Source organism: Sebastes umbrosus, chromosome 14 (genome assembly GCF_015220745.1).
Source record: "Sebastes umbrosus isolate fSebUmb1 chromosome 14, fSebUmb1.pri, whole genome shotgun sequence".
Classification (NCBI taxonomy): Eukaryota; Metazoa; Chordata; class Actinopteri; order Perciformes; family Sebastidae; genus Sebastes; species Sebastes umbrosus.
Window position 1 is genome coordinate 8,834,615 of NC_051282.1, and position 14,295 is coordinate 8,848,909.

General features: G+C 42.1%; 1 protein-coding gene across 3 annotated transcripts; it reads left to right on the forward strand.

The window, feature by feature from the left end:
* The first annotated feature begins 911 nt into the window (after positions 1 to 911).
* znf598 (zinc finger protein 598) lies at positions 912 to 13,132 on the forward strand. 3 transcript variants are annotated; one of them, XM_037793622.1, is made up of 13 exons: positions 912 to 1,264; positions 3,010 to 3,122; positions 4,081 to 4,210; positions 5,881 to 6,092; positions 6,202 to 6,419; positions 6,600 to 6,693; positions 8,065 to 8,434; positions 8,489 to 8,594; positions 8,814 to 8,892; positions 8,985 to 9,871; positions 10,029 to 10,194; positions 10,335 to 10,482; positions 11,422 to 13,132. In XM_037793622.1, exons 1-13 carry the CDS (start codon positions 1,091 to 1,093, stop codon positions 11,794 to 11,796), a joined length of 3,072 nt encoding a protein of 1,023 aa, XP_037649550.1. In that variant the 5' UTR covers positions 912 to 1,090; the 3' UTR covers positions 11,797 to 13,132. The 3 variants fall into 3 exon arrangements, with proteins under 3 accessions (XP_037649550.1, XP_037649551.1, XP_037649549.1); XM_037793623.1 differs by having other exon boundaries at positions 8,065 to 8,416; XM_037793621.1 differs by having other exon boundaries at positions 8,065 to 8,594.
* The last annotated feature ends 1,163 nt before the right edge of the window (positions 13,133 to 14,295 follow it).

Genomic DNA, 14,295 nt, shown 5'->3' on the forward strand with positions numbered 1-14,295 from the left:
TGAGATAACCTGGAGGAAACTAACAAAACTAACTAAAAATAATCTTAACTTTTTTTAATAAAGCACTTTTCTAAACAGAGTTACAAATCAATGGAAATTATAATTGTTAAAAAAAGGTCCAGTGGCAGCATTTAAATGGACATAATATTGACCCTTTAGGGAAACCACAACATCAGTTAACTAAAAATACTTGAATACATTTTACTGATAATACATGTTTTTTTGTTACTGAAGTCAAGTTTTGAATGCAGGAGTCAAATGAATGAAAACTTGGTAAAATATGAAATTGTTTTACATAGAATATGATTAAATCTCTTTACTAAAATGACAATGACAGTAACTTTGAACAGTTTAATGAGAAAAATCAGCTAATTCAATAGAAACAAGCAAGATCATTCTTCCTTTTTTTTAATATTCTTATTCTTATTATTATAAGTTCACATAAAGAAGCTTAAAAATAAGGAAAAAGCAAAAAAAAAAAAAAATCAAGTATTATATATAGGTTTTGCAAATGTGTGAGCCATTGAGACCAAGGCTTAATTTGTATCATGCTTCTCAAAATCCAAGAAAGCATCAGGATATATATATATATATATATTTATATATATATATATATATATATATATGGTATGAGTTACTGTACTTTGGGAAATATTAACATGTGCATCAAAGTCCTAAAAAATAAATATACTCTGGTACATTTCTGAATTTTTATTATGGGAGCTGCAAATATGTCAAGATATTATATATATATATATATATATGTTAATATTTCCCAAAGTACAGTAAGTCATACCATCATCAGCTCAGACCAGTGTGCTGTCTGGCAGACACCATGGGACACACGTGGACCAGTCCTGATAGGTCTGAGCAGATGAACAAGCGGTGTGATAGGTGTAAGCAGCAGCGCTACCTGCTGTTGGACCTGCCCATCCTCATACTATACAGATCTGAGGTCCAGCAGTGACGTGACGCGGCGGCTGTAGCAGTAGCTGCTCAGACTCTCATAATTACGTAAGCGCTCCAGCTCTGTGTAGCTCCTTCTAATAACAAATACTACTCAAGTTGATCTGTGCCTTTCTCACCAACCATGGCTCCAACAACCTCTAAAGAGACAGAGAAGCACTGCGTCCTGTGCTGCCAAGAAGTGGACATCTTCGCCCTGGGGAAATGCGACCACCCTGTTTGTTACCGCTGCTCCACCAAGATGAGGGTGCTGTGCGACCAGAAGTACTGCGCCGTCTGCCGGGAGGAGCTCGACAAGGTGCGGCTTCCTCCACTACTGTGCCTCGGGGATGCGCCTACTGGTGGTGCTAACTAGGCCGCATCGCTCTGCTGGCTTTATTATAGTCAAAATAAGCAGAATTCAACCGGGCTTCTGCTGTTTACTTTAATGTCACAATGACTTTGTGATTCAGTCAAATGTCAGTGAGTTTAGCTGGTAGAACATGTCAGCTGTCATCTCTTAACAAACCAGCGTGGTTGAATGGTTGAGCAGTGGAGGCTAAGGCTGCTAGTTGCTACTCTGCTGCTGGTTAGTTTGCTAAATGATAGATCCTTTTTCTAAGGTAATTGGTGTGTTTGTCTGCTAGTCATCCATTCAGTGTGGATCTCTTGATACAAGGTGAGCTGAGTAGATTTCAGTCAACTAGTCAACTCTTGACAGTGTGGTACCATTAAGGGCCTCACTACCTACCACTCCCTTCAAGAGTAATGCTGCTACCAGTCAACAACTTTACAATATACATACTGTTTTGTTGAATACTGTCAACTATTATTACAGCAGGTTGTTGTTACTGTCTAAATGTTTTGAACTGCCTAATTTGGCATACATTACATACATTATATATATATATATACATACATACAACCTGCTCTACTGGCTGCTACATTCCCATAATTCCTTAGGGTACATTACATAAGATCTGTGTGACAGGAGCTGTATTTTCAGTTTTTCAGTTTTACTAAACTCTTTACTTACAAGTACTATTGTAAAACTTGCCTATCAGAATATACTTTTTTTTTTTAAACAGTGCACTACACCGTTATTATCTCCCCACTTTCCCCAAAGAGTGTGTGCAGGGAATGAAATGAGCACCTGTCACCTGTCAAATAACAGGGTGAATGTTGGCTGTGGCAGGTAAACATTTCAGGTCACCTGCCACCATGGCAGACAGGTTTTCCTTATATTGAGAAATATGATTTTTAAAAAACAATTCTAAAGCCTAAATTAAATATAGTCATGGATTAAAGTTACGTGATATATTAAAAAAATTATACGATCTGGTACCACTGACTCAGTGTTTACAATTTTAAAGCGTTCTACCTAGATTTCAGAAGTGGCAGACATAATAAATGTAGTGGCCGGTAGAAATGTTCAGTGGCAGGTGAGGAAAAAGGTTAATTTCAGACCCTGAGTGTGTGTATAGGATGGCAGTCTGGAAAACATCCGAGGCAATCTGATTGTGAATTCAAAATTCTTTATTTAGACATGGATAACAACAAAGCATTATGACTCAACAAGACTTCATCAGGGTGTGTGGTACAAACCACACACCCTGATTACCTGTGTGTGGTTTGTACCACACACCCTGATGACCTGTGTGTGGTTTGTAACACACACCCTGATCCACGTCTCAATAAAGGATTTTTAATTCACAATCGGAGTGCCCTCGGGTGATTTCCAGATTGCCATCCTATACCGTGGACTTCCTTTTAAAGTAAAGCTGGACAGTCACTGTTTTTTATTGATATCTGACGTTTGGTTCCCACTTCTAACAACGCTTGTGAGTCAATAGTAAAACGACGTTGGTATCACATAGTATCTCTGGGTCGTCAGTTAGTGTAGAATAAACGGATAAACGGCTGAGATTGACGGTAAGTGCCCGGCAACGACTTGTTGTGAAGTAAATGCCATGGGACGAGGGAGGGAGAATGCGACATCTAGCGGCTGAATGTTACAATGTTATCAATAACACCTTTAAGTTCTGACTGTCATGTTGTTTTCAGGTGGTGTTCGTGAAAAAACGGGAGGCCTTTTCGTCTCTGCCCTACCAGCAGTTCCCCTGTGAGAAGAAGCATGACATCTATTTCTGTGACGAGATGACCTACGCCCAATACAGGTACTGCTCGGCTCCATTCTTTATTATTGTGTTATCCATAGTTAATAATTTGAACTCTCCCTTCTAACAAAGTTGACCGTCCCAACAACTACTCCACCAGTCAAATGCTGGTAACATTTGGTTGCATCTGTTACATTGTTGTGCCACCAAAACAGTGACATGGAATGGAAACTGAAAACAAATGTCACTGAATAGAAACTTACAATGTAAAAACAAAAGCTGTTACTGAAAAAAGAATAGCATGAAGGAAAGAAACTGAAGATTGTCATTGAAAAACACATTAAATGCAAAAAAATATCAAAATAAAAGAAGGTAATAAGATTGTAAGTGCCTGGTCAAAAAAAGTAACAAGTATGTTACATTCATTATTTATTGGTGTGCAAGTATAGATAATACAAATGTTTCAATGCCAAATTTTATTTGTCAATAACAAAATCTAAAGTCACTATCCTGGCTTCATAGAAAAGCACCTCTTGTCATCTCAGCACGCAGTAGCATGGTGAATTTATCACGGTGCAAAGATGTATACAACCACATACAGATAAAGTGTCCTCCAGTGTTGTCTTCTAGTTTTAGCATAGCACCATTTCATGCTGTGCTCTTGTTTTTACTCAAGTGTGTGTTGATCAAAGTGTGCAAACAGTGAGTGTTTCTGCTTTATGTGTAAATATATATAGCAGCCAGGTACATGTGCAAGGATTAATCTCTCTGTCAACCAACAGTAGAAATCACCCAGTAACCTGTAGAAAAAGAGAGCCTGTTCTAGTCAACAAAACGTATATAATTGATGTTTGATCACTCCTTTTCTTGTATGTAATTTCCTTTATTGCCCGAAGCAATTTCTCCATTACCAAGAGCTCATTTGATTTGGTTTTAATCCTGACTGTTAGTTTCGGATTGTGTGTTTGCTCGAATGAGACATTGATTCAATTCTCTCTCTCTGTGTGTGTTTTATCAGGCATCTGCTGTTGCCAGAGTGCCTCCGCTGTCCAGAGCCGAAGGTTTTCTCCAAGTACGAGGAGCTAGAGCAGCACATGAGGAAACAGCACGAGCTCTTCTGTTGCAAGCTCTGCACAAAGCATCTCAAGGTATGAGGTCATTGGTCAGAGTCGTATTACCACAGAGATACGCCCCTTCTAGCACAAGCAGTCCTTACAGTTTTAACAAGTCGGTTGACCTCTTGTTTGTTTGACCAGTTATAGAATTGATTTCTGTCAAAATTTCAAGTGTGGACCATCAACAAGGTAGCTAATAAGAGCTATACATCAGACCGGCAATACGTCATCCAGAGTAGCAGTCTCTCATGACCACACCCCCTTTTGGGGGATAAAATACCTTGTATACAGCAAAAGCGTAACCAGAAGAAGCTGAATCATGTCTCCAACCTTCTACATTAAACAAACCGATTTGATTTAATAACTCTATGCTGAAGAGTTGCTGTGTAGTTGGTTGTACCAACAGTAAATCCAAAAACGCTGATCTCTGATTTGTTCCCCTGCCATATCCTAAAAAAGATATAATAGAGGGGCTTTATGGCTCCAAGCTATAGACCAGACCAGCATGGCGTTATCGCAGAGGCTGTGCTTCCATTTGGGGGAAAATAACTCGCTGTCACATGAGAGAAAATGATGAAAAGCTGTTGTGTAGTTAATATTCACTGTCAGTATGGTAAATGGCTAAATGATACTGGTGACTAACATGGCTAGATAACGTTGGCTTGAGTGGGAGGCTGCTGCAGTATTACAGTCATACATTATAGTTATAAATCTCAGCCTATGGATCAAACAGCTGGCTATTAACATGTTGGTTAGTTACAGACAACACTTAGCCTAACAGGCTTCAATCAAATATGTATAGAAGTCTGGATAAACAATATCCGGCCGCTGTGTTGGACGGGGGGAAGGCTGAAGGGGCATGGCGGTGATCAACCTTAATTTATTAAGGTATCGCAAACGCTCAGGTTCAGGCAAGATCGCAAAATAATTCTTAGAAGTTTATAAAACAAACGATTGTATAACAAGAGATGAATGCATATGAACTTGTCAAAACTACAATCCAAACATACGTTATACGTATTGACATCTACGGGATCTTCAGTTTTCTGTCCCCCAAAAGGGGGCGTGGCCTTTGCTCTTTGCGAACAGCCCATATGTGCCGGTCTTGATGTTGTGGTGAAATGTATTGGATGGGACACTAAGGAACTTTTAAGAATCAAACATTGGGACAAATATAATCAATGATTGTTCTTATAATTTTGTGAAATTGAAAATGATGTGGTATTAAAACACATACAGTCACAATATGTAGTTTACTGTAGCATTATCCTTGACAGCGGTACATCAGCACATGGTTGACCTGGTATTGGAATAAATGTTTCTAAACTTGTTACTGATTGAAGGAGAAACAATAACATTGGCAAACTTATAAAGAACAACTGAAAGTGTTTGGCTTCAAGTTAACAACACCAGGAAAGGAAACTTTTTATATATTGATATTTCAGAATTATCAGTAAATATTGATCCATCTAATTGTTCCCAGCACCAGTTGTTTTGTAGCTATTTATGAATCTCTTTGCAATGTGATATGCACTATGTATTTATTGATCTATTTTAGCCCCATTTAAACTGTAAGACTCCCTGTAAGATCCTCCCTCCACGGGAGCACTGGCCTGTAAATAAAGTCAAAACTACTTATTGGAACATTTTGGTGACTTGTTATATCTTGACTTGTTCTTTAAACTTATAACCTCTCCCACTAGATCTTCTCCCATGAGCGTAAATGGTACAACCGTAAGGAACTGGCACGTCACAGAGCACACGGAGACCCAGACGACACCAGTCACAGAGGACACCCGCTCTGCAAGTTCTGTGATGATCGTTACCTCGATAACGACGAGCTGCTTAAACACTTGCGCAGGGACCACTACTTCTGCCATTTCTGTGATGCCGACGGTTCCCAGGAGTACTACAGGTGTGTATAACCATTTAGAAAACCCCATTAGGTCACTGGAGTGTGGTGGTGGCGGCTCTCTAGCTCAAGGCAGTTGTTTAATTTTTATTTTTAACCCTGCTATCAACAGCGATTACCCGTACCTGAGCGAGCACTTCAGAGACAGTCACTATCTGTGTGAGGAGGGCCGCTGTGCCACAGAACAGTTCACCCATGCATTCCGCTCCGAGATCGACTACAAGGCCCACAAGGCCGCAGAGCACAGCAAGAACCGAGCAGAGGCTCGACAGAACCGCCAAATCGACCTGCAGTTTAACTACGCCCTGAGACAACAGAGGAGAACTGAAGGTCGGTAACAAACACAACGTGCGCCGTGCGTCTCTTCTGTTTCTCTGTCTTTCTGTCTCTCTTTCTCTTGACCGCACACACTGACACTCGCTGAGTTATTCCTTAAAGGAGTTCACTACCTGTATCACACATTTTAGTTTGAAGGCAGTGAATGTGAATAATGCGTGCGTGTATCCTCAGGTATGGTGACTGGTGAGGACTATGAGGATATGCGTCAGAGTCGTGGAGGAAGAGGAAGGATTCATGGGGGTCAGAAGAGCTGGAGGTACTCCCGGTGAGTCTTAATTAGCAATGCTGCGTTAATTGGATGGAGGTTTATGACTGCGTATCGCAAGTAAGCATCAGACTCGCCACTTCACATGTTGTAGGGTAGACTCATTTGTGTATGTGCACCAACAGCACACAGGCACTTTGCATAATAGGCAAAGATGTGGATGCCATCATGAGCCTGATAACTGGACGGCCGTGCATCCAGTACCATTGTTGAGGAGTGAACATGGAAAATATTTAATGAATGGCTGCATGACGTTGTCACAACTGAGTGTCCCACAACCTTGTATCGTCACTGTGTGTGTGTGTGTGTGTGTGTGTGTGTGTGTGTGTGTGTGTGTGTGTGTGTGTGTGTGTGTGTGTGTGTGTGTGTGTGTGTGTGTGTGTGTGTGTGTGTGTGTGTGTGTGTGTGTGTGTGTGTGTGTGTGTGTGTGTGTGTGTGTGTGTGTGTGTGTGTGTCTATGACATTCCTTTCTGTGCAATGTCAGTATTGAAATGTAGCTCTTGGCAGCCTCATCAGTGCTTTTGATGTGTTCCTGTTCAAACCATACAAGCTTTAGTAGGCATCACAGTCAAATTGAAATCTGTTCTCAATCATTTTTGTTAAGGATGCACACATATATCGATCCCATAAATTATCGGCTGATAATGGGAAATTTATATTATTTATTATTCCGGTAATTAAATTAGAGCCGATAAATAGAGCCGATAAATCAAGGCCAAATTGATGTGTACTCGCGGTCAGAAACACCGGTGAAACACTCTGGTTCATGGGAAAAAATACAACGTTTGATAGGCTTTATATTCTTTGAAAGTCAAAGCAGAGAAAAATCTATCTCGCCCTCATGCACTAAAGATAGCATAGCTGTCACCCAACCCTTTTCCATTTCTTTATTAAGCATAACAGTCTACTATATGCCTTTTTGTCATTGTGTTTTATCCGCAGACTAAGCAGGCTTTAGCTTCTATAAAAGCCTTTATTTTTCTATTGAGTATTTAATACTTTGACATGTCTGATTTGACAGATTATGTTGAAGCATTTCATTTGAATTCTAAAACAAAATGCTCTATAAAAGCCAAATCCTCTTTGTTGTTCTTTGATTTTGTTATGTTAACAATAGGCAGTTAGATTTGGTTAGGTCAGAGCTATGGATGATTAAATCATCCACCTTAGGTGGGCATAATAAACTACAGGTTAGGCACTTCTTTTTAAAATTCAAAAATGTGAAGTTATTGTATCGGCCATGATAAGCAGGTAATTAATGAAATAATCGTATCGGCTGAAAAAAATCCATATCGTGCATCCCTAATTTTTGTCCCGTGTTGGTTACTTCTTGCTTTTGAGTGTTATGTGAATGTGTGCTTGTCCACGCAGAGATGAAGAGGACAGGGAGATGGCAGCCGCTATGAGGGCCTCCTTGGCAAAGCGTAGACCGGAGGAGAGAGGACCGATGCACGAGAGAGGACCGATGCACGAGAGAGGACCGATGCACGAGAGAGGACCGATGCAAGAGAGAGGACCGATGCATGAGAGAGGAGCGATGCATGAGAGAAGCGCGATGCAGGAGAGAGGAGTGATGCAGGAGAGAGGAGTGATGCAGGAGAGAGGCGCAATGCAGGAGAGAAGCGCGATGCAGGAGAGAGGAGCGATGCAGGAGAGAAGCACGATGCAGGAGAGAGGAGCGATGCAGGAGAGGAGCGCGATGCAGGAGAGAAGCGCGATGCAGGAGAGAGCAGCGATGCAGGAGAGAGGAGCAATGCAGGAGAGAGGAGCAATGCAGGAGAGAGGAGCAATGCAGGAGAGGAGCGTTCCCAAATACCTGAGAGAGGAGAGGACCGAGAGAACAGAACCAGAAGAGCCCAGACACAGGACCGGACAAATGAGACCAATAAGCAAACCTCCAGGTGAAAAAGGAAAACATAAAAAGTATACAAAACAGTTAATGTGTTGTTTATTGGGTTTCATTTGGTTTAGTTACACCGCTGTCCCAAAAATAGTTTCGTTGCATCATGGGATGCCAGCCCTGTAAGGGCTGATACAAGTATTGCAGAAGCAGGAACATCAGAGAGATCATCAGCAGTCACACTGTTACCGTGCTGACGCATTTCTTTCTCTTTTAACAGTAAGAACAATGAAGAGCGCTAATCCAGGGGATGGAGAAGATGACTTCCCAGCTTTAGGAGGCAGATCTGCCCCACTCATGTAACTTTTTACACACAGTACAATCACTAAAATCCTCAGCACACACCAAAGTGTTCTGAAAAGTTAAACTTCTGTTGTTTGTGTCCCTCCAGGGTAAAGTCAGCTCCTCCAACGGTAACGGCACCCCATGCAGCTTTGAAGGAAGACGACTTCCCCAGCCTCTCCGCTGTAGCGGTTGCGTCCCCCATGACCCCGGCTTACTCTGCCCAGCCTAGGAAGACTTCCTCTTTCCACGAGGAGGATTTCCCCGCGCTCGTGTCCAAAATCCGGCCCCCCAAACACGCAGCTGGCACCAAATCTGCTTGGTCCAGCCATCCCGCTGTATCTAAACCCAACCCCCAGCCCCCTCCGTCCTCCAGACCTCCCACTCTTCTCACATCTGCATCCTCCGGTCCTCAGCTCCTCACCTCCACAAACGCTTCATCCTCACGGCGGAAAAAGAAGGTAGGGGAGAATGGAAAAGCAACAAACACCCGGTCTCCTCCTTCTTCTGATGACGACAACAACGTAGGATTGACGCAGAAGGAGTTCCGCTCAGTGCCCACCATGTTGGACATCTCCTCTCTGCTCACCGTTAAAGGAGGCAACAGCAAACCCTCCAGTGTGACCTCCAGCGCTCCAAACCCGCCCCCCAGCACTGATCCTCCTACCTCTAAAGCCAGCAAGAAGAAAAAACAGCAGAAGAACACATCCGCTCCCTCCATGTCTGTGTCTTCAATGTCAGGGACGACACAAACCGCGAGTACAATCTCCGTGGAAACGGCAGCGCAGAAGGAGAACGTCCCTGAGAAAAGTCGGAACAAACCTCCCTCCAGCGCCGCGACAGCGACACTGATGAGTGGATTGGCTAATGGCCACCCTGAGAAATCACCACCCGTTAGTAAGGAGGCAGTTGTGGTAGCCCCTCATCCCAAGGCAGACCCCCCTCTTGACCCGGAGGAAGAGTTCCCTGCTCTCATGACCAAGAACCCACCACCAGGTACAGCACCACTTAATAATCATCTATGATCTTTCTTTCCTCCACTTCCAGTATATTCTTAACTTACTATGACACATCATACCTAATGCCTTACACATTACCTTTAAGATCAGTTGTTGTGGCAGAAGTAGTAGCTCACACTGTGTTTCTTTCTCAGGCTTCAAGTCCTCCTTCCCGCTGAAGGCCTCCGCTCCTGCCCCATCCTCCGCTATGCCCCCACCTCCACCCGGCCTGGGAGGCTCAGCCACTAAACCCCCCCCAGGATTCACTGGGATCCCCCTCAACAGCAACGTGGTGGAGCCTACTCCGTCTGCAGTCAACCCGTGAGACGATCTCCCTTTTTAATACATGATCTCCTTTTTGGTTTTCTGCGTTGGACAAAGATTTTGTTGATGTCAGTGTTGGCCTTATGATGCACTAAGTATATTATATAAAATATTTTGTTATTATTATTTTGTCCCAGGCCCCCCAAGGTGTCGAGCAGTGAATACCTGGTGCCAGAGGACTTCCATCAGAGGAACCTGGAGCTGATCCAGTCCATTAGAATGTACCTCCACAACGATGAGTCAAAGTTCAACCAGTTCAAAAACTACTCTGCTCAGTTCAGACAGGTACTCGCCACATAATAATCAAAAATTAGGATCCTGAGAATTATTTTAATGTTATTTTCTCATCATTAATCACAAATTTTACTCCTGGAATTGTGTACATGAATAATTATAACAACAATAGATGAATTCTCAATTATATAAATGTTTTAATACAGACAATTTGTCAATACTATACAATATTAGTTATTAAATTTGGATAAAAATTAGGGGTGTTACGATTCTAGATCGGAAATCGTTCGAAATTAGCTTCCGATTTTGATCATTGAAAACAGAAGCAGGATCGGCAATTATTTAATTTTTCTCCGCCCTGCTTACTTGCGTGCATCCGACAAAAAAAACCAACACAGCTCAACTCAAGAAATATAACTGCCATCTCACTCATGGTTAAAACTATAAACCAGCACAAAAATCATAATTACCAACATAAGCCATCATGTTCTGAACAGACACATTACATTACAAACATTAACTAAAGTACCATTTGCATTTCGGAACATAAAACAACAAACTTAAACTACTCAGTCTAGCACTTAGGACTAGGCAGGCATGATGGGAAATGTGGCACTTCCTGCATATGCCTATGGCATTTTACACTGCATGAATTAGCCTAGTGGACTTAAAAGTTAGTTAGTTTTCTTACCCATCATGGCTCTCCTACTCTCACTTGGTTTAACATTAAGTCATTGCATCTCCTGACAGAATTTCAGCCTACATGTATGTATTTTCAGCTCAACATTGTTGAATCAGAGCAGCTAGACACCATCGTCTAACAATAGCACGCTTCAATAAAAAATCGTGAGAAGATCGTCGAGAATCGTGACGACCCATAATACAAAAACAGATATAATACCGTAATTCTGAAGCCCCAAGGTTATGTGTTGGTATCTTGATGGCTTCCTCACCCTGCTAACTCCTGACCTTCTTCTCTTTTGTTCCCAGAGTGTGATATCAGCAGTCCAGTACCACAGCAGCTGTAAGGACCTGCTCGGAGAAGACTTCAACCGCATCTTCAACGAGCTGCTGGTGCTCTTGCCGGACACCGGCAAGCAGCAGGAGCTCCTGTCTGCCCACGGAGACTGTAGAGCGCTGGAGAAGCAGTCAGGCGCTGGAGGAGGAAAGAAAAACAAGAACAAGAAGAACGCCTGGCAGATGCCGACCACGGCGGCCAACATGGCAGCTGATCTGGACTGCCAGGTGTGTCCCACTTGCAGACAGGTACTCGCCCCTAAAGACTTCAACTCCCACAAGACCCTGCACACCAGGGACAGCGAGGAGTTCCCTTCCTTGCAGTCGATTAGCCGTATCATCAGCTAGCCCCTCGTTTTTTTTTTCTCTCTGCTCCGTTTGCCATTGTGGGGCAGATTTTCAGTTGCAGCAGCCAGCGTGGGAAACTGTAGCCTGATTCCCGTGTGACCACGTCCCAGTGGAGTTTGGGGCTCATAACAAATATGAATTTAAGATGGTTTATGGTGTTTTTACTTTGTGCGGGGCTCATGTTGATAGGTTTTGTGTGAACGGTATCACACTTTAAACACACAGGATCGCCCCATCTCAACTCGATTTCCACTCGCATCCTTTGAGGACGTCTCCAGCTGGCACTGGCACTGGCACAACGTCCAAATAGAACTGTCGATTTTATTTAATGAAAGAGGGAGAGACGAGCTAAGGCTTTACTTGAATGCTTCGCTCCCGAAATACAACAAAAAAATTGTATTGATTTACATTTTTTTACCTTGCTTTGTGTTTTCACTTAAACAAGAAGATGACAAAAATGTATTTTGTTAACATCAACGCTGATAAAAGAGTATGTATGATTTCCCCCAAGCGGGGCTGCTCGGTTAAATAACTAAATAAAAACACCAACATGTTCGGATCAACTATTTTAGCACCATATTTATTTAAGTGTAGCTGTTTAATTGCCTTTTAATTGTCCGTTGCTTCATGCAGAGGAAGGCCTGTTGAGTGAATGGATTGTTCCCGTTGTGTAGGAGGATGACAGGAGGTAAGCTGCTTCAGGAATTAGAACAAATTTTGCTTGGATACCATTTTTTTTTTTTTATTCTGATCATATTGCTCACCATTAGATGTGGTTTATTGGCTGATTGATGGACTGGTTATTCAGTGGACGTTGCACTAGGTTTCAAATTGAAACTAAATGTGACTAAACAACGTAAGAGTGTCCTCGTTATGTTCATATAATACATCTAATTTTTTTGTTATCAGTGGTAAAATGAGACACTAACCACTGAGGTAGCTCTTTCTATTTAAGTCTCCAGGTTATAGGTATACATTTTGTTATAAGTTATCATAAAAAATTCCTATCATAATGCTTCCAAATCAAAAAAACATCAGTGTCGTCATTCTCCTACACGCTCTCCACTCTGCCTCCGTTTGATTCCAGCTTTTACACACTGGGCTTGTTGTTTACTCTAGTTTGTTAGAGGGGGGGGACTGGTTCCATCCAGTACACAATCTGTTCATCTTCTCTCTCAGGACCCTTCGCCTGCACCACTGACCACCTGGGTGTGTGTCTGTCCTGTGTGTGTGTGTGTGTGTGTCTGAATGAATGTGTATATAGAGTTTGTCTAAACATCACACAGCAGCTTACTCTATTTTCTGTCTGGCTTCAATAAAGCTGTTTCTGTCAGCACTGTACGTTTCTGTATCTTTGTTAGAGGTGTATGTGTGTGTGTGTGTGTGTGTGTGTGTGTGTGTGTGTGTGTGTGTGTGTGTGTGTGTGTGTGTGTGTGTGTGTGTGTGTGTGTGTGTGTGTGTGTGTGTGTGTGTGTGTGTGTGTGTGTGTGTGTGTGTGTGTGTGTGTGTGTGTGTGTGTGTGTGTGTGTGTGTGTGTGTGTGTGTGTGTGTGTGTGTGTGAGGGAGAAATGTGTGGTGGTGGAGAAACACATTTATAGGTAGTCGGGTGTAATTTCTGCATAATGAGACATTCTTGCCACATAAAAACAAACTGGGTCTTTATAATCAGCTACGTGTTATGTATGTCATCTGTGTGTCATGTATTACAAAATGTACATATGGGAAAAGCAAAACTACAGTCTGTTATTTTACCTATTTAAATCTACATTTTCATATAATCTGGAAACAAAAATTCAATTCAAGTCTTAAATAATTCTACTAAACTGTTATACCTCAAATATTGAATAGTCTTGGGTTCATAATTTAGATTATGACTGTCCATAAAAAGATTGTAATGCATTCATATTTTTTTTTAAAAGTGACCATCCCAAATCTATTCGTTGAATATTTCATATAATTTAGACCTGCAATAACAGATTTTTTTGGCCACTTTGGGGCAGCATAAACAAGATGTGAACACGATATTGACTTATAACTTTTTTAAGTTGATATGGCGAACTAGTGAGCAAACATTTTTTTTTTTTTTTTTTTTTTTTTTTACACATCCAGCAGTTACGGAGCAACATAATCATTCATCAGGTGTTGTGTTTCTGTCCACCTGATGAATGCAAGTTCAATATTCACTCCCTTTTGGCACTGTTTTTGGTCTCCACCAACTGTATCAGACTTTTTACATGCATGTGAGCGTGCCCCATTGGCTAGCTCACGGCCGCCGCTCCTGGCTGCCGTTTCGGAGGCGTAGCACCCGCCCTCCTGTTGCCTCCAGATAAACACTGTGGGCTCTGTCCGCCCTGTTGCCGTTGTTTTCACTGCCAGCTCAGCCTTCACCGTGTTGAGAACCGTGCGGAGGCAATAGAAATGCTGCCAATCTCGCTTTTTCGCACCTTTTAAAGATAATGCAAATCTTCACACATTAAAGTCAGGCACAGAAACAGGCAG

Coding starts and splice junctions, on each gene's coding strand:
- znf598 (XM_037793621.1), top strand. CDS start 1,091: ATGGCTCCAACAACCTCTAAAGAGACAGAGAAGCACTGCGTCCTGTGC. Junction 3,123..4,080: donor ATGACCTACGCCCAATACAG/GTACTGCTCGGC, acceptor GTGTTTTATCAG/GCATCTGCTGTTGCCAGAGT. Junction 10,483..11,421: donor ACTCTGCTCAGTTCAGACAG/GTACTCGCCACA, acceptor TTTTGTTCCCAG/AGTGTGATATCAGCAGTCCA.